Source organism: Lissotriton helveticus, chromosome 9, assembly GCF_964261635.1.
Source record: "Lissotriton helveticus chromosome 9, aLisHel1.1, whole genome shotgun sequence".
Taxonomy (NCBI): Eukaryota; Metazoa; Chordata; class Amphibia; order Caudata; family Salamandridae; genus Lissotriton; species Lissotriton helveticus.
In genome coordinates this window covers 121,289,596-121,310,614 of record NC_136070.1, presented here as the reverse complement: position 1 = coordinate 121,310,614, position 21,019 = coordinate 121,289,596, and the positions used below count along the sequence as shown (strand labels likewise).

The 21,019-nt window shown below is 45.8% G+C and overlaps 1 protein-coding gene across 2 annotated transcripts in view; it reads right to left on the bottom strand.

Moving 5' to 3' along the window:
• PLEKHH1 (pleckstrin homology, MyTH4 and FERM domain containing H1) overlaps positions 1 to 21,019 on the bottom strand; it is a 375,057-nt gene that overhangs the window by 148,524 nt on the left and 205,514 nt on the right. For both annotated transcript variants that reach the window (XM_078659588.1, XM_078659589.1), the window contains exon 9: positions 7,857 to 7,948. In XM_078659588.1, the coding sequence (XP_078515714.1) occupies positions 7,857 to 7,948 (92 nt within the window). The remainder of the gene's footprint in view (positions 1 to 7,856; positions 7,949 to 21,019) is intronic.

Here is a 21,019-nt window from a genome sequence, read left to right as displayed (position 1 = left end):
ATCCCGTGACCTGAGCCTGAGTCATGTAGCTTTCGGGGCATAGCTCTTCCTCTGAGCTATCTTCCGCGGCCCCATAAACTTCTTCGTCGTCCCCTACCTCCTCGACGTATTCAAGGTCTTGGCCCTGTCCTTCGACGTGTTCTTCGGGATCGGCCTGGACCTCCGTCGACGGTGGTGAAATCTGGAGATGATGGCTACCGCCGTCTTCTGCGGGGTCGTCGAATATGTTGTCGGGTGCCGGTGCCGCTCTCTGTGCCTCGAGGCGCGCCGCGCGCCGATGCTTGAGCGTCTTCTTTGACCTGAACTTAGAGCAGGCCATACAGTTTTCTTCATTGTGGTCCGGTGAGAGGCTTTTATTACAGACCGGATGCACGTCGATATGTGGATATTTGGATCCACAGACGGGGCAGAACTTGAACGGGCTCCGCTCCATGTTAAGTTCGTCGGGGTCTTGCTGCGACGAGAGGGCCTCGATGTCCGAAGAGTTACTCGACTCCGCAGAATTCCGGCTCAGAGAGTCGGACGATGCTCGAGACCGCACGCAAGCAATACCGACGCAGGTAACGAAGGCCTTTTGGCCTTAAGAACAAAGTTTTTTCGGTTCCGACACGGAGACGTCGAAACCACATCCGAACCCAATGGCGGAAAAAAACAATCTGGGGATGGAGTCGATGCCCATGCGCACTGTAGTCCAGGGGAGGAGCCACCTATCTCGTGATACTTCGAAGACTCTTCCAGGACAACAATGTGCAATCATCCGGACCCAACACTAGGCGGCGATCTATGCAATAGATATGAATTTAGCAGCCCACATGCCTCGAACTTGAAGTCCCCACACTAACAAAAAGTCCGTACAGGTCTCACAGACCGGGCATGTAGGTAATTCCGCAACGTGGACTCAGGTGTAGTGACCGGTCCGTGCACTCAGTAATGCCCCAACATTGTCGGCCGTATGAGTCTGCCCACTTTCCGCTGTGAGAATAATCCATGGCGGCAATCGTCTCCCGGTGGTGTCACAGTCAGCTGGAATAAGCTGCTCTCTCCCAGATACCAAAACACAGTCTAGGGCGGGGGGGGGGCGCCACTGTGTGCATTCAGCACGCAACCCACAGAGAAATGCATATCATTATGCACATTTTTAGGTCTCGCTAGACGAAAGCAAAAGCGAAGCTTTTGCTGTCTATGCGAGACAACTTATGTAGTTACTTTTGGGGGAATGTGGACAGCAGACTGTGACAAGCTTTTTCTGGCCAAGATTGTACCTCGTGGGCGCGCACGGCGCCGTGCCCAACGAGGCTCCGCCCACATGGTTTCCAGAGCTGCTGGTTGAACGCCGCCTCGCCCATGCGGGCAGCCGGTTCTCTGGTGCGTCCCTACGACCCCCCCCCCCACGCGCTCACACGTCCCGGGAGCTTTCTAGTAACACCCGCCGGCAACCCCCCCCGCGCACGTCCGGGGAGCTTTCTAGTAACACCCGCTGGCAGCGCGGTCTCTCACCCTCCTGTACAGCTCGGGGACAAAGAGGCAGCCTCTCACCTGCTCCTAATCGCAGCGCGGTCTCTCACCCTCCTGCACAGCTCGGGGACAAAGAGGCAGCCTCTCACCTGCTCCTAATCGTACTTCTCGTCATCGGCGCTGACAGACATGGCCATCGCCCGGCGGAGCCTCCTTCCTGGAGAGGCGGCAGGCCCCTCCCACCGAGGACTGCCTCATGAATAACATGCACCCCTTGCGAGAACCAGGAAGAGGTTGAGCTCGGCTCTTAACCAATGGCAGCCGGTCCAGCTCGCCGCGGCTCCACGCAAAGGCCTGTTTTTTTTTTGTTCCTACTAAATTGCATTGGACAGAAAGATTATAAAAAAAAAAAAAGAATTCAAATTGGCGAAAGCCACGCCATCTCTTCCGTGACTTGTTACCCCTTGTTGTTAGCCCTTTGGCTCTCAGTCATGCTATATCTCTGGTTATCTGAGCGTTGATCAGAGGCTAGCTGACCCTGCACTGACAGCTGGAGTCAGTCCGAGCGGCCCCACTTCACGTGTCACACAGTCACCAGCCCTGTGTTTCCCCCCTCAACCGCAAATGCATTTTGGGACATTTATTTTCGCTTTTAACTTGTACGTATGGGCTCACAAATTATAGTATGCAGAATGCCTCTTGGCTGTGGAGGTGCCACCGTCCCTCTTAGCAAGTACGGCTGACACTAACCGGCCTGTACTTCGCTCACCTCCTGCATGCGCCTCACCCTATCCCTCGATAAACATGAGCGGGGGGAGGGGGGGTGCAGCCCACTCATCCTCCAAGGAAAAACACCAAACTTCTCGAACTGCCAGCTTAAAAGAAATCTTCCATGAAGTACCATAGCTCGGCGGGTATCTGCGCCTGCACAAACATCGCCAGCAGACCGCAGGTTCGAATCCCACCCGGCAATATAGTGCGATGGAATATTGACACACACATGCTGACCTGCAACAGTCCACACACAGCAAGACAGTGTTGTAAAAGCGCGGTAAACAGTCAGACTGCCTCCGTTTGCGTAGTAGGGCTGGCACCGGGTCAGTCTCGCGTCAGAGGGGCCAGAGCAGCCGTTAGTGCAGGGAAAGTCAGTCATGTGTCTGAGGGTCTGCCTGAGAAGTGCAGCCGGTAGGGATGAAACAGTCAATAGCATGTTCCTTTCAAGGATACTAGGACTTAGGAAGAGACAGTCCAGGCAGCCCAGTGTTTCTAAACAGCCGAGGTAGTCAGGCACATTCTGGCGGCGTCTCTCAGAGACTGAGTCAGACTGAGTCGGTGACTCGCTCCTCCTCAAGGATAGAGTGGTCGCTCCCTGTACTCCTGACTTCAAGCTGGTATCGTAGCGCTGCTCTGCCATTATCTCTGTGATTCTTGGAATTGCTTTTCACCTGCTGTGTGCCTTGTGTAGCGCTTTGCCTGATTAGCGCTATAGTGTTTCAATTTGGCTGCTTTTAACTTTGTATGCGCATTTGCCTAGAGCGCTCCGACCTGCTCCTCCCCCCGCCTCCATTTTGTTTGTTTATCATCCTCCTCGTGTGCCCGACCCGCCTCCCAGCTGAGACGCCCTCGCCCCTCCCCCTCCACCATCCATATATGACAGTAGTTCCCGCGCGCAGCGTTCACGCGCAGCGACCGCGCCCCAGTCGCGCCGAAGGTGCGCCAAAGGTAAGCCCGTCTACGCCCGTCCGCGCCAGACCCCCTGCCCCTCGCGCTGCCCAGCCCCCCCGCATTACCTACGATGCCGCCACCCTCCTAGCCCTTAACCCCGGTCGCGCCCCCAACTGCATCCAAGCCGCTCCTGGACGCACCCATGGACCGTTCTCCTGCATCTCCTGCAAATATAGCGGCACCGACAACATATCCGCTACGACCACACCACAGATTCCCGACCCCAACCACCTAGAATGCATCCTTCTCAACACCCGCTCGGTCCACAGACACGCCATTGACCTATGGAATCTACTAGACACCATCTCCCCTGACGTCGCCTTCCTGACGGAAACATGGATGAACGCCTCCTCCGCCCCTGACATCGCCATCGCCATCCCTGATGACTATAAGATCACACGCAAGGACCGCACCGACCATACAGGAGGAGGAATCGCCATCGTCCATAAGAAATCAATCCGCGTCTCTACCAGCTCCGACGCCAACCTCGCTAACTCCGAACACCTTCACTTCCAGATTCACATCGACCCCAAGACAACTCTCAGAGGCACCCTCCTCTACAGACCACCAGGACCCCGCGCAAAATTCAGTGAAGACATCACGGACTTCATCACCCCACACGCGCTCCCCTCCAAAGACTACATCCTTCTGGGAGACCTCAACTTCCACCTTGAAAAGATCAACGACCGCAACACCGCCACCCTCTTAGACAACCTCGCCAACCTCGGACTTAAACAACTGGTCACTTCCCCCACCCACATCGCAGGTCACACACTCGACCCCATCTTCACCTCCAGCAACCATGTCTCCTTCAGCCACACTACGGATCTCCTCTGGACTGACCACAGCTGCGTTCACTTCACCTACAACAAGCCGAAACCCATCATCCACCTCCAACCAACTCTACAAAGAAACTGGAACAAAATCACCACGGATCAGATTTCCACATCGCTCCTTCGAACCTCCCCAGCCCCCTCTTCCAACGCCAACGAAGCTGCCTCCAACCTCACACTTTGGTTATCCAGCACCGCCGACACCTTAGCACCACTGAAAAAACGTCAACACAAACTTGGCAACAAGAAGGCCTCATGGTTCAACGATGATCTCAAGAAGTCCAAGAAACTGTGCCGCTCCCTTGAAAAGGCCTGGAAAAAAGACCCATCCACCAGCAACAAGGACGCCTTCAAAAGCGCCATCCGTACTCACCACCAACTTATCCGTAAAGCCAAGAAAACAGCATTCAAGGATCGACTTGACAACAACGCCCACAACAGCAAGGAACTTTTCAACATCGTCAAGGAATTTTCCAATCCCTCGGCCAACTCCAACGACATCACCCCCTCTCAAACCCTCTGCGACTCCCTAGCCTCTTTTTTCCACAACAAGATTGCTGACATCCACAACAGCTTTGACAACCAACCCGGAAGCCAACCCACCCCACCATCTGCTGACCATCTTCCCCCCGTAAACACCCTTAACGCCTGGAACCCAATCTCCACTGAGGACACCATCCGCCTGATGAATTCCATCCACTCCGGATCCCCCACAGACCCATGCCCTCACCACATCTTCAACAAAGTAGACTCCGTCATTGCTCCGCACCTCCGAGACGTCATCAACTGCTCCTTCAACTCCGCTACCTTCCCAGAAGACTGGAAACACGCTGAACTCACCGCCCTTCTGAAAAAACCAACAGCAGACCCCACCGAACTCAAAAACTACCGCCCCATCTCGCTTCTTCCATTCCCGGCCAAAGTCATCGAGAAAGCCGTCAACAACCAGCTCGCCGCCTTCCTCGAAGCCAACAAATCACTCGACCCCTCACAATCTGGCTTCCGAGCCAAACACAGCACTGAGACCGCCCTCATCGCAGCAACAGACGACATTCGAACTCTACTGGACAATGGAGACACAGTCGCCCTCATCCTCCTCGACCTCTCTGCAGCCTTCGACACAGTCTGCCACAGCACCCTTTTACAACGCCTCAGAAACATCGGAATCCAAGGAAAAGCACTGGAATGGATCACCTCGTTCCTCACCGGAAGAACCCAGAGAGTCCGCCTCCCACCATTCAAGTCCGAGGCCTCTGAAATCATCTGCGGCGTACCTCAAGGATCCTCACTCAGTCCCACCCTCTTCAACGTATACATGAGCCCCCTCGCGACCATCGCCCGCCAACACAACCTCAACATCATCTCTTACGCGGACGACACTCAACTGATCCTTTCTCTCACCAAGGACCCCAGCACCGCCAAAACTAACCTACACGAAGGAATGAAAAAAGTCGCCGAATGGATGAAACAAAGCCGTCTGAAACTGAACTCAGACAAAACAGAAGTCCTCATCTTAGGTACATCCCCCTCTGCATGGGACGACTCCTGGTGGCCGGAAGCCCTCGGAAAAGCACCCATCCCGACAGACCACGCACGGAACCTTGGCGTCATTCTGGATTCTTCACTCTCAATGAACAGACAAGTCAGCGCCGTATCCTCTTCCTGCTTTAACATTCTTCGCATGCTCAGAAAAACATTTCGCTGGATCCCCTCCGAAACAAGGAAAACAGTCACCCACGCTCTAGTCACGAGCCGACTGGACTACGGAAACACCCTCTACGCAGGTACCACCGCTAAACTCCAGAAAAAACTACAACGAATCCAAAACGCCTCAGCCAGGCTCATATTAGACATCCCACGCAACGAACACATCTCTGGTCACCTTAAAGACCTCCACTGGCTACCCGTCAATAAGAGGATCACTTTCCGACTGCTTACCCACGCACACAAATCACTCTACGACATCGGACCAGATTGCCTCAACTCTCGACTGTCCTTCTACACCCCCTCCCGCCAACTTCGCTCTTCCAGCCAAGCCTTCGCCACTGTACCTCGCATCAACAAGACCACCATGGGAGGCAGATCCTTTTCATACCTGGCTGCCAAAACATGGAACTCTCTCCCCGCTTACCTTCGCCTCACCCAGAATCACCTAGCGTTCAGAAAGCAGCTTAAAACGTGGATATTTGACAAATAATCCTCCTCCCCTTCCTCAGCGCCTTGAAACCCTCTGGGTATGTAGTGCGCTATACAAATTTTATGACTTATGACTTATGACTTATGACTTTCCACGGGTTGGCTGCCCCGTGACTGACAGCCTGCCTCGTCCCCAGCACACATGCAAACGCGAGGTGTGGGGTCGCTCACCTAGCAACAGCAGTAGGGACCCCCTGCAGGCAGGTCCTGGGTCCGAGGTGCTGCCCCTAGCAGGTGACACCATCTTCATGCAGTCCAGCACCCAGAAGAGGTGAGACAAGAGCCTGAACGCCGAGCCAGAATGCAGGAGACGGTCAAAGGCGAAGGATAAGAATAGTGCAACGGTAGGTAGAGGCCGGAGGCCGAGCAGTTCGCAGGGCGAGTCTGTCTAAAGTTTTAAAAGGGAAATAAAGTCCACGGGCCATCTCCCTTCCCCCAACCCCTCATTCCGGTCTGGTGCTCGCTGCTAAGCCACCTCTCTCCCCACCTCTCCCTTCTGTCCCTCCTCCTCTCTCACTTTGTCTCTCTCCTTCTCGTCAGCGCTCTGTCTCCATCCTCTTTCTATCTCTCTGTACCTTCTCTCTTCCTCTCCCCTCTCTCCCCTTGCTTATCCTCTCCCTTCTCTCTCGCTGCTGACCGCCTCCCTCTCCTCAGTCTCTCGACAAGGCGCCGTCTCTCTGCCTCTCTTGCCCCCCCCCCTGCCTGTCACCCTGCAGCCCAGCTGTCTTCGGCACATTACAGGTAAGGCACTGAGAGAGCCGGCCGCCCAGATGCACACTGCAGCCCGTGCCAGTCCCTGCAGTGCACGCGCTCCGCATCTCCAGGCGTCAGAGGAGGAGCTGCCGGACAGGCTCTGCCTCTCCCTGCCAGGGCTTGCGCTTCACAGGCCAGGAGATGCTGGGAAGAATAAGCATTTGCAATGCAATAGGTCTCACAGTTGTGAGAGTTGGAGCTAATGGCATTGTAAATGGCAATGCCTTTTATTACGTGTTGGTTTTTAAAACATAAATGAAAGGCATTGTCATTTACAATGCCAATAGCTTAAACTCCCGCAAATGCGAGACCTATTGCATTGCAAATGCTTGTTAAAGGTTTGTGTTTCTTTTTAACCGGGAGGGCAGAAGTGAGTGAACATACATACATGAGAAATATATACATAAAATTCCTTAGTTAACCAATACCATAACCATTCAACAGATATGTGTGGAGGTGTGGAGTAGTGTGGCTCACTGGTTAGAGGCGGCAGGCCTGAGAGCAGAAGTCAGCCTGGGACCAGGGTTCAATTCCCGACGCGGCAGGGTCGTGGACCTTGGTCAGCGGACTCGATAATTCTCGCTTCAGTGCTTACTCTAATCAGGGGTTCCACTCGGCAACTCTGGGCATTAGCTTGCCTAATCTCCACAACGGCCCCACCAATTCCGGGGATGCCTGGCTCCACCTTGGGGACTCCCAGCAAGGGACCATCCCACAGGGAAAGCCAGGACGGGTTCCCCAGAGTTATACAGCGCCTGGACGCCCCGTTGCTGGGGCAGCTGTGCGCTTTACAAGTATACTACATTTACATTTACATTTACATATCACATAGTCCTGTACAAAATTCAGACCAGGCTTCATGTAGGAGTGAGTTGTTGAAGGTAATCGTCTTACCCCTTTGAGTGTAGTGTACACCGGAACGGACACATTTTTGTAGATGAGATGCGTAAATGGTCCTGGAGTCGCACATGCAGGAAAATTGGAAACTAGAAAACCAAAGTATGAAAAACAAGTTAAAAAGGCAACTTATATTCATAGAAGGTTATTATAGATTTAGTATTCTTTTTAAAACCTAGTTCATTGACTCTGTGAATAGCTAGTACAAGAATACACTTTAAATGACTCTTCTGCTCTTAGTCAAAATATGTGACTCATGAACTGAAAATGACACTCTTAAGGCAAGTCGGCCAAGTGACAATAATGTGACATGTTGGTATCCAACGTAACCTCTGCATAAATATAAACATTAATCGCTAACTCAGTTGCCCAAGCACTTAAGAATGATTCTCTTAAATCCATCAAGTAAATAATAAGTTACGCAACCAGTCTTTTATTGAGTGTTGTAGAAATACACCACATTTGATTATCTTTTTATTCTGGTCAAATGTTAGTGTGAAATAGTTTTAGTCTTTTTGAGAAGCTATTTGGAAGGTCCAGATAAACATTTTATTTTGCAATAGCAGCTATCCTGAAACAAACTTGGATAAAAGGACCCACCACTATGAAACAAACAGAAATGGCCACAAGCATGAGCACGAGAAACAGATACATGTCCAGACCGCACCAAGTGCGTGTAATCACCAACAACTAAAAGCAGCAGCGCTATATCCATGGAATTATCCACAGGACAAGATCTTGATTCACAGAGCTTTGTATTCGATCCCAAGGGTTGTCAGCCTTTGGGAGAAACATACACCTTGAAGCCATGTGTTTGGGAAATGGGATCAGGCCATACCAGGAAGGAGGCTGGAAATCCTTACTAATTGCAAGACAACTACTTGGGTGCAGGAGAAAAAAAGCTTAAAATGGGAGTAACGGGAAAACAAATTTGACAGAGGAGGAGGTTCCACTGATCAACTAACTGTTAGAAGAAAGATGTTCGACGTGCCCAGAAAATTGTAAACGGAAGAGGAAAGGGGAGGCGAATGCATTCATAATTCCATTGCTACTTATTTCTGTAGAACTTAATGGCTTTTCCCCTTCTTCAAACAAGGTGAACCTACTACTCTCAATTTGGGGAGCGAAGGTTTTGCAAGATTTAGGGAAAAGGTTGGGCGTGTAGGAACTTGACATACAGTAACAGGTATTTTTCAGAGAACTAAGATAAGCAGAGCAATTGATTAATTTGGTCTTGGAAGCACATGACTCTCTTTCTATATACCTTGACCCATCATCTTGTAAGGCAAATGGGACGGGAGGTAACTAGCTGACCTTAGCAAGAAGCCTAATGAGATAGTAGTGAGATTACATGAAGCAGAATCACCTGAATGGGTATAAAGCAAGAAACAAGGTTCTCCACCAAAGGATATGTTGTAAAGAAGCAGAAGAGAACCCAGCCCCATCAACCCCACAACCACTCAGGGAAGGGTGCAAAGTTAAAAGAAAAACAGATATAAGGAGACATTGGGGCCCGTCGGGAGACGGGGAGGGGAAGACCGACCGGAGACAATATAAAGTGTGATAAAGGCCGCTTTATTGGGAACAGGTGCATCTTAACACAATACCACATCCTTGGCCTTTGCCGTACAAAACTAGACCTAACTACATATACACATACCTGCCAAACCCCCACCCCCACCCCTAAAAAGTTCCCCCGCCAACAACATAAATATAAGTACCAACTACCCAAACGCTTGCCTGAACTGTTTAAACACTTGCCATATGTACACTCCCTCCCCCTCTGTCCAGGAAACCTTATTCCTCCTATACTACCCCCCCTTTAACTAGGAAAAGCGCCACCCCAACAACAGTTTTTCCAGCACCTGCCCCCAGCGACATCAGATCCCAGCCGACCTAACGAAAGAGCGCCCCTGTTCCCAACAAAACCCCTCCAGAAACAACCCCCCGGACCCAGGAATCAACCCCCCGCTCAAAACCCACCAGAAAAACAAGCCTCAAAGGGAGGGCGGGCGGGACAACAATTCCCCTGCCTACTCGGCTGCTGGGTCACTGTCCACAAAATGGTGCACAGTGACCCAAAATGGCCGTACATATATCCCACCAGCCCAAAAAGAGCCCAAGCCAGCCCAAATCCTCCTAAGGAGCCCAACCAGCCCAAACCAGCTTCCTGTCCCCTGGCTATTCTATCCCCCCCCTTTCCTCCCTGGGCCCCAAAATTCCCCGGGGGGGGGGGGGGGGAGCCTCCCTCCGGTTGGCCACCCCCCGCAAAGCCCCATTAGGATTTCACTAGTGAATGTTGTGGAAATATTCCCCTACTTAGCATCTGACCAACTTTACAAGAGAGTTTGGAAAGGATCGCTCTGATTCAATTACATTTTCAAGAAGAGCATAGTAGATATATATATTTTTTTTAATGTGTTTTTATTGTTTTTCAATCTTGCATTTTATCATTACACGTCTAGTAATATTATTCCAAAACAGTTATGTTTTGACACCAGTATTACATCTGTATCAGCGTTCCAAACAATAGCGCACATGTAGTACAGATAGTTATACATTCTGAGTGTAACTGGTGCTTTTCTTTAGTGTAGATATTTCAACCTAGGAAATAGAGAATTAAATTGTTTGCAACATAACATTAATATAACCAACTGTAACCTCACATTGACTCCTGTGTTTGAAATTATAATTTGTTAAACATAATACCACGATGCACTACCCATATCCTGTAACTGCAAACTCTACTTGCACGCTTGCACACAGCGCTTAGAAGTTAACAGCATAATAATGTGATCTTTTAGAATATGTCCCAATTCTGTTGATCTGTGGCAATATAAGTAACACGTTACTATTAACTTTTTATGCTGGCCCTGCTGGATTTGGTATGTGTGACTTGCAGATTACTCACAATCTCTGCAGCAAATGCTTAATTCATTCAACTATCTATCCGGCTGAAAAGGTATGTATGGGAGCAGTAGGGTGTTATCTAAAGAAGACCATCTAGAGCACTTGACACCCAACACTCACAAATGGGCAACATCTATGCTGTTCTGCAGAGGTTCATCTGCTATCTACATCATCAGAAACCATTAGTGCAGATGGAGGGGTCACCATCTCCACTTGTCACATGTGGCATTCCAAAAGACGTTGTGCTTGCCCCAACACTACTTAGACAATATATGGAAACACTATGAGTTCTTCTCAGCCCAAAGGACATTGCCCTAATAAACATACCAATGTGTAAGCATCCCCCTGCCCATCCATCCATTCATGTCCACCTTATTCCTTGAGCTGAAAGCCACACAAATTGTCTGATATTATTAAAGGGGACAGGCTCCAGATTTACATTCACAATCTGAACTCCTCTTTGCTTTCTCTCCACTGGGCCTAGATCTCTTGCCCTTCAAATAAATTGCAACCCATCCTTCCACCACAATGTAAAGAGGAAATCCCGGCACGGTTGCAAACTGTAACAACTTGAATGATCACCAATAGAGGGAAGTTCAGACCCATTTTAACTACCTTAACATATCTGGACTGGCTTGAATCCTATTCAAAAGTTGTTTTGTTATTTATAAAGATTACCCATCCGACATACCAGTTTCCCTCACCAACAGACTGAACATTTTGGAGCCACCTGTACAAACCAGTGCATCACTCTAGCTTGACATGAAATGCCGTAGGCCACAACAGAGCCTCAACTTGAAAAAGAAACAACCATTGTACTTCACACTGTATGTGCTACAAGTACAGAGAGGGTTTAAAGAAACGCATATTGACATAATCCTTCAATCCAAAAACTGGCATTTTAATCAGCTTTGAAATTTTGTCTTAATCAGTCTCAGGAGGTTCAATTTCATTGCACCACAGTATTCTTTACCTCCCACCATGTGTTGCCAACCTATTTCCTCCTCTGCTCCTATTATGTAAATCACATACTCGCGAACCATTATCTCGAAGTGATAGCTATTGCCTACTCCAGGAAGAGACATTTACGGTCCACTGAATAGCTTTAAGGAATATCTCAAGACCTAGCTGCTTTAGTCCTTCCTTTACTGCAACCTAGAAGTCCAGCATCTGGTGATCATATGGGTCATAGAGCTGAGCAATATACATTGTCTCACATATTCATTAAGACAATCCTCCTAGTCCCAGGTAAATGTTCCCAAATCCCTTAATTCCATGCATGTTTGATATGTGTTTTCCTGTTAATATCCACTGCTCCCTTGAGGCTATGTCCGTTCTCTACTGGTACCCAACAAAAACATACAATAGTACGCTGGCACAGGAAGTGATTGATATACATTGAGACAGCCTTCGAACACTCTGAAGCACACGATTTGCCCTTTATAGTTATGATCTATATAGCCATAACACTGCAACTCATAATCAAATCTGCCTTCTCTTGATGAAGTACTGGTAAAGCTACACAATATTAAGAGCCTTTGTGTTGGTATTCCAGAGAGTCACAATAGCACTTTTAAAGACTGAGGGTGTGGATGTTTTAATAGACCAGAAGCTGCTGTATGGACACTTCTGAAGATGCCTGAAATGTAAGTCGATCACAGTTTATTTTTAATTGCAGCTCTAGATCTTTCTTTTAGTGTTTGCTTTTTCATATATATATATTTTTACTGATTTCATTCTTAATATCTAATTACTTCTTTTGTCCACCAACACAATAACAATTGAAAAACATATAGTAATAAGCAAACGGAGAAACCTAACCTCAGTATGAGCATAGTCATTCAGTGGAACAACTATCCCTCTGCCATAAAATGCCAGACATTTTTGCCATACTTCTTAAATGGCTGGACATATTTCTCAGCAAAAACGTAAACTCTTTCCAAAGTGGCAATGGTTTTATATATTCGCCCACCCAGCTTCAACCTTGGCTCTAAATCTTTTAAAAACACTTTAAAAAAAGTTATGATTTAAAAACAATATAACTCTTCTACAAAATAGTGTAAGAAAAGGAAACATCTTAATAGCATATTTCCAGATGCCAAACAATTTCTCAGATGCATTTGTATGACTGCCGACCATAGTTTCCAGGGATGGGGGCATACCAAATCCCTACAAGCTTCAACACCTTAATATTTTCAGCACAGAGCAAATTTCAGTTCCTTTGTGGGGTTTACCCTCTAGTCCTAAAAGCTTTGTCTAGCATTTCCTTTAAAATGATGGAATCCATCTGTGGAGAAAGAGGTAGTTAGAGTACTTTATGTTTGACAAATTCATGAGCAAGTCAAATAAGAGCAGTTGGACACCATCCAAAATCTTGAGAATACAGGGATCACATCTTGTTAAGCCTACATCTTTTCACATCAATTGAGATGTTGCTCTGCTTCAGTCAGTGAAAATCCAGTAAGGCTAAGCAACGACAAATCACTAATGCCAGCAGAGCTTAGAGGAACTACATCAATATAACCAGTGTATCGTACACAATTTTCAGAAGAGTTCACATGCAAGGAGGCCACAGATCATCTCAAAATCCGTTTTAGCTGGATTAAGAATGCCATCAGCCAGTCTTCAAAAACATGAGGTCAGCGTTTGATAATGGGTTTTTGAAAGAAAATCCACACGTCTTAGAGGCATAACAGCTGCAGGACGAAAGTACAAGATCCATCACTCGTAAAAGCAGCTTCTTATGCTGCACCTACGTATCTTAATAAGAGCAAATCTTCTGCCAGACTAACCTCCTTTCAAGAAAGGATGAGGTTTAGAGCAGGGACACGTCCGATCCACGCCACATTTTGAAAATAACCACGGTCTACGCAAACAACCTTAAATGAGCTTAACAACAAGTCAACCTAACTCAAGGTCCAAAGAGGCCTTTCAGGAGCCTTGCGAGGCAGACCCCCTCCATCTCACACTGGACCCCAGTGGAAGTCCTCAGATTGTCTTTCCTCTCTGTGCCTCATTGTTTTGATTTACTTGCAAGGTAGTGTCACTCAAAGTTCTACACATTTGACAGTAAAATGTCACTCATATTGGACTGAATCCACAGTATTGTTACACATAAGTGTTTTGAAAACTTGGCAGCTATGCAGAGAAGAGGCTGTCTACTGCACAGAAGTGTTGCTTTTGGGCTTAGGCCGATAGGGTATTCAAAGAAAAGTGATAAAGTGAAGAATTATTAAACACAACGACAGCCACCACTTTTTAGAGTATGCCCTGTACGCTCTGTACAGGACATCTGCTACTTTTGGGAGTACGTCTCTGATCTGCTACTCCTAACAAAGCCTTAAGCCAGGAATGATTACTAAATGCTTAGGAATATTTCATTGCTTGCTTCAGTAATGTTGAGTCAGTTGTGTTAGTGCTGGTTTTTATTCACGGCCACTAGAATTATGCGACCGGACAGGGCCAAATTATGCAGCATGGTCGAGTAAATTATGCGGCAAGAAAAGGCAAAATATGAGGCACATTTTGTGATCATATCACTTTACTTTGTAATTTCTACACTTGTTAACGCTGTTTGAGCATTAATTACAGCCCATTAGTATCAACTTAACACCCAAACATAGCAATAAGCAACAGAGAGGTGACCAGTCAAGCTCTGCAAACAGCAACACGTGTTGCTGTGTTATTAGTAACCTTTGAACCACTTGCGCTAGAAACATTTTTGATGTTGTTATGATTTGCATAATATGCATCAGATTATGTGGCAAATGCGGCAAATCAATAATTATGCGAAAAACGCTGCAGCAGCATAATTGCATAATTCCAGTGGCCCTGCCTTCATTCAAGAAGCAGTAAGCACTTTTCTACCTTCCCCCTATTAGTGTTGGGAAAACCAGAATCGGCCTTCAACATCTTATGCCCAGAGAACGTAGGTAAAATGAGACAAGAGGAATAAAACTGATGAACACATACCAATCAGAATATGTTTGCAAACACTGATGCACATTGCCTGGACTCAATGATCCTCAGGGAAAGAAATTCACACCACCATGTACCATGTTTTCCTTTCTCCTTGCTCCACCTGGGAGTATTTTTGTCCACAGCTCAGTCAAACAAGAATCAATGCTCATTGTGAAAACAGAGGCCAACAGCGGGACTATCATGGGACAGGAGGAATTTAGAGGATGTGCAGAGAACCAAATATTGCATATGAAAAAGAGAAGCTGGCAGTAGCTTTGAAAGCAGGTAGGATGCCTCTAATGTGACCAATAACCTGCTGCAGAGTATAAGAACAGGATGGTCAACGCGAGAACGGATGGATAGTTTTGCAGGTAAGTCTTCCCCGTATCTGCAACTGCAGATCAACCTTTATAAGATGCCTTGCATTGAAGACACTATCAGATCCCAGATAAAAAGGCAAGAACTTCTCTCCAAGCTGGATGGTGCACACCATGATGGATAATTTATTTTCATTGGAGTAGAATGGTATCTAAGGGATCATTAGAATTTCCATTTAATCATTTGAAGGGTACAGTGGTTCAGATATTTGGGATCACAGCTATAACTATTTTCTTTTTTGGAAGGGAAGGCCACCATAGACGTGGATTTTCAGTCTTTGGTTTAAGGGCACATCTATCCTTTTGCTTTCCGACAGGGAAGATCCATCTGGTCGGAAGAGGATGGTTGGTGGGTACACTCATCCAGGCAAGTAAGCAATCCTCCAGGGAATCCCAGAGGCATGTGTATGTTCCCTATGGTTGGTGAAAATGTGTAATTTCATGTAGGACATGAGGGAGGGTCAAAGCCTGAGGGCTATGGGGGGGCTCAAAAGCCACAATTTGTCTTTAATCTTTTTCAAATGTTGAAATCAAAGTCAGGGTCTAGGAATAAGATGGTCACATTATTGGATTCTGTCACAGTCTGAAGCCTCTAGTGAGGAGGAGAAGAAGACACGTGCACCAAAATATTTAGACAGCTGTTTTACCATTTTTCCAAATGACCAGGTGGGAAGTGTCTTAAGTTCAAGCTGAGGCTAAATATCACGAAGAGGCTTCAGATCTGCATATGGAGGGACGGAAATAAAGAACTGCTGTCTGCCTGCATGGATGGCACTTATATGAGGTTAATCTCATCACTTGCTAGTAGGAACCGCATTGGTGTGGAGTCGCACGCGCCTCTTGGCGGCATGCAGGCTACCTACTCCAAAGGTTTCCGGTACTCAAGCTAGAGTTAAACATGGCAGGTGAAGTGAGATATGGCATATGTTGCATGCATTGCATATCATATCTAGGGAATGTCAGTACTTTTTCACTCAGGAGTCAGAGCCATAACTCAGTTTTTAACTATTGTTTTTTACTGAAAACAATGTATGTGTACGTTTATAGACAGCATACATAATCAGTGATGGTGTAATATGGTCCAATACTGCAAAACCTCGGAGATGGCACTATAGGACCATATATACATCTGACCAATTAAGTATTCTTTATATCACAGTTTATTTAGAGAAAGTTGGCTTAAAAAAAGCTAAACCTTCAAAGTGCAGCTACAAATGGGCATTGCATGGATTTAGACCTTTTGGCTTTGTTTACTTTTCTTTAGGAAACTGTTAATAAAGCAAGGGGCAATGATGTGGGTCAGTGGATTTAGGTGATTCTGTGGCTGCAGCGTGTCATGCACGATTATGGATTTACAGCATTTGCCACATAGTTTGTCACATATTTTGCAGATTTCAACAAAATACTATTAGTATCTCAAACAGATGAAAGTAACAGTTATAGAAAATATAGCACATATTTTTCATTAGTTGCAGCATAATCTGGTCCTCCATGCCACACAAGCCTACTAACCCTGCCAATAATAAAGCCTTGCAGAGTGATTTGGGGGCTACCATTACGATTATAACATCCGTATTTCACAGGCAATTCCCTGTGAAATATAGGGTCCAGTACATAGGAAAAGCATTTGTTGTGTGTGTGTGTTTGTGTGTGTGAGTATATATATATATATATATCTTTAACCAAATTTGCACGGTGCACCGTGATCAAGCCCAGCAGGGTGAAACGTGTTGGTGAAGGAGAATAATGGCTCTACTAAAGGTTGAATAAATCACTATCCTGCCAAACTGGGAGAGTGCTGCGTGTTTTTGAAATTTGGTTAACCAGCACCAGCTGTGAGAGAGAGCGCCCTTCGTATAGGACATTATTAGTGAAATATATATATATATATATCTCTACTCACACACACACACCACAAATGCTTTTCCTATGGTACAGCTGACATATATATCTCATGGCCCTGTGAAAGGGTATGGCTGAAACGCGTAGGCCACCTCACGCTGCTGCTGCACTTGGTGTAATTAATTTAATGTCAGCATAAACTTGTTTCAGTAAACTGCTTTGGCTGTGCAGTGTTTTGTTTTCAGTGCCGAACGATAGATATATATATATATATATCTGCGCAAACTCCCAAAAACGCCGCTGCAGGTCCTAGTACGATTCAGAACCCACGAGGCAAGTTGGAGACGGACCACAGCCAGGATTCACAGATGTTTATTGCAAAGGTTGAAAATTGCGAGGGCAAGACGCGTTTCGGGCTTACAAAGCCCTTGTTCACATGCAATGATTCAATTAATTTTTTTAGTTTTATAATGCAGTGCAAGCCCGCCTCCCCACCACTTTACGTTTGGGTCACATGATCACAAAGGTAGAAAAAAGACTCTACATTTTAAATGACCAGCTATATTACATATATTGCACAAGTTACATTCATAGGAATAACTTTCAAAAATAAAAATATTTCTTTTGTTAAAAATAAGTGACATCTATTTTCTTAAAAGTTCTTATTCAGTTATTTTGGGATAAATCCCTGTGCAAATGTTATCATATGTGCAAAGTTCGCAATATGTAAACATTGGGGGAGCGGGAAAGGTGGTGAAAGTGCAAATAACAAACTGTCATTGAATCGCAGTCTGCAATTCATGGAGTAACTTGTGTTCAATACAGAAATACACGTAGAGGAAAGAGAAAAAAAGTGCTGTGAGTGCATGATGATATTAATCTGTGTATATAATGCATAAATGCTAATTTAGACATTAAAGGAGAATTGATAACTTCCTATCTGTCTTATTAAAAACATGCATAAAAACATTTGATACCAGTATAAATACATCATCATATAAAAAGATTAGAAAAAAACACCCTGAGTAAAATAAGTGCTTAAAAAACCTCACATCTAAAATTCATGAATATATGTATATAAAAGTGAATATTATCTATAGTGAAGAAGCAGAACAAGATGAAATATACAAAGAAGTGGCTGACAAGGAACTTGACCAGCCACTTACAACAATATGTACGAACATATTGTTACTTAGGTGCAATGTTTCAGACAGGGACACCTCCCCAGATCACAGGGAACCTGACATATCTAGGGAGCCACTAGGATGCTGTTTAGGATGAAAAATGTATTTACTTAGTGTGGCATATAAGTATTGGAGTCGGCATTTAAAGAAAATGGCGTAGATCCTCTGTATTATTGAGGCCATTCGGCCATTTACTATCGTATTCCAGGATCAAACTCGACTCCAATCGCCTCAATTTAAGCTCTCGATTGCCTCCTCTTCTAGGTTTGGGGACAGAAGCCACTACATAGTAGGATAGACAATTAAGATCCTTCTTGTGGGTGCTTTCAAAGTGGCGAGCCACTGGATATGCCTGGTCACTATGTAAGATAGCCCTAATATGCTGCAAGATCCTGACGTGCACCTGTTGTTTTGTGCTGCCTATATAATTAAGGCCACAGGTGCACGTCAGGACATACACAGCATATTCGGTTTTGCAGTTATGGCTACCTTTAATTGGAATATCAACAGTAGAAAAGGGAGTTCTATAGTGAGTTTTATTTACTCCAAACTTGCATGCTCTGCAAGTTGTGCATTTGCGAAAACCTGCTGATATTAACCAATTGGGTTTCTGTTGTAATTCAGGGCTGCTCTGATCTAAAATTGCGCCCATATTTTGTGCCCGCCTAAAAGTGACCAAGGGTTTATCAGGTAACATGCATCCCAAAACAGCATCAGTCTGAACCATAGGCCAATGTTTGTTGATTATCTGCCTAATTTTGTTTTCCTGACTACTGTAATCCGTAATAAATCTAGGACAGTCTACATCATTTGTTTCGGCCACTGCAGTGGCCGCATTATGTTTGTTTACAGTGTTTGAGAGTAGACTGATTCTAGAAGAATTTTCAGCTTTAGCCAGTGCTTGGTTGAATATCTGGTCTGAGTATCCACGGGCCTTCATTCGTACTTTTAACTCGAGAATGCATTTTTTAAAATCCTCAGCCGTACTGCATATTCTTTTTAACCTTAGGATTTCTCCATAAGGTATGCTGTGGATAGTATGCTTAGGATGAAGGCTTGTAGCATGGAGCGTGGTATTGCCCGCCGTGGCTTTTCTATGTAAAGTAGTTTGGATATGGCTATCATCATCTATGTATATTTTGACATCTAAAAACTCTGTTTGTTTGGCACTGATGTTAGAAGTAAATTTTAAGTTGAGGGGGTTGTCATTAATTTCAGCAATGAATAGTTGTGCTTCATATTCATCCCCTTGCCAAACAATAAAAATGTCGTCAATATATCTAAGATACTTTACAATCTTCTCCTGTACCCAAGTTCGGTGTGTGACATTAAGGACCCGCTCCTCCCACCAGCCAACGTGTAAACACGCATAGCTGGGGGAGAAGCAGGCCCCCATAGCCACACCCCTTAATCGTTTCCAGATATCCTTACCAAAAGAAAAAAAATTGTTACTTAGGCACCAATCAATCAAACTTAAAATCACCTTATTATGTTCGTACAATTCAACAGGTCGTTGGCCAAGATAGTATGTTATTGCATTTAAGCCATCAAGATGTGAAATGCTGGTGTATAATTGTTCAACATCAAGGGTAATGAGTAACATGTCATTTTGCCATTCCAAATCCTCTATTTTAGCCAAAAAGTCAGTAGTGTCTCGGACAAAGCTGGGGAGTTCACTAACCCAACTCTGTAAAAAGAAATCAATATATTGGCCCACATGTTCTCCACAACTATCAATGGCGGAGATGATGGACCTACCGGGAATCGGTGATGTTCCTTTGTGGACCTTTGGAATTAAGTAGAGACATGGCAGTACAGGATGTTCATTGTACATGAATTTGTATTCGTCTGCTGAGATGAGGCCTTCTCTGCGGTATTTTAGAAGTAGTTTGTGCAAAACATCATTAGCTTTAGAGTACTCCTTATTTGTTGACTTGACGTAACAGGCAGGATCTTGTAATTGCCTTTGTGCCTCTGCAGAGTAATCAGATTTGGGCCAAATAACAATATTACCGCCTTTGTCTGCGGTTTTTATTACGATATTGGGGTTGTCTTTTAATTTTTTCATGAGTTCAAAGTATTTGGCCTTTTGCACATTGTACTTCTTTTTCTTATAGTTATTGGTCTTTCTGTACAAATCTTTGATGTCTGCAATTATACAATCCTGAAAAACATCCACCGCATCTTTTGCCATGATGGGTAGAAAAACTGATTTTCCTTTAAATGGCGTAATACCGGCACCCTTTTGAACTAAGTTGATTTTTTCTAGTCTTTTTTGTGTGCTAGTCTCGCCATTGTTGATCATTGTTTGAGAGCTGGTTACATTCTCCAAGTCGTGCATTTCAAGAAAAAACGGTACATCAGAGGCTGATAGTTGAGCTAAATTTTCAATATTGTTAGTACTGGTATCAGCTTCAATGTATATATATATATGCAAATCAATTCCTCCTTCCTCCCGGTCGAAGAAATCAAAGGAAAAGGACAATGCAGGGCATTCTGAGGCTGCTATTTATTGGAATTAAAAGCATAACCGGTTTCGGCGTGTGCCTTCTTCAGATGCTAAAGTCCAAACTGCGTGCTCCCCATTTTACGTTGTTCTGTGGGCTCCTCCACCATGTGGTTTAGGAGCTTCACCTGCACTGGATTTCTCCCGCCTGCGCCAATAACGGGGACTACCAGTCCCACAATGCAGTATGTAGGCAATCCGGTGCTCTGGGAAGCCGCCACGATGTTCAAGCAATGTCCGCCTCTTGTTCCCTTCTTTCTGCCACAAACTTCCCAGGGACACAAGTAGGAAACGCAAGTGTAGTGACAGCGTTTCACCTAGCAGTCTTGTCCCGATGTACTACAGCGGCTTCTTGGCACCTGGTAAGTAGTAGTGGCGGGT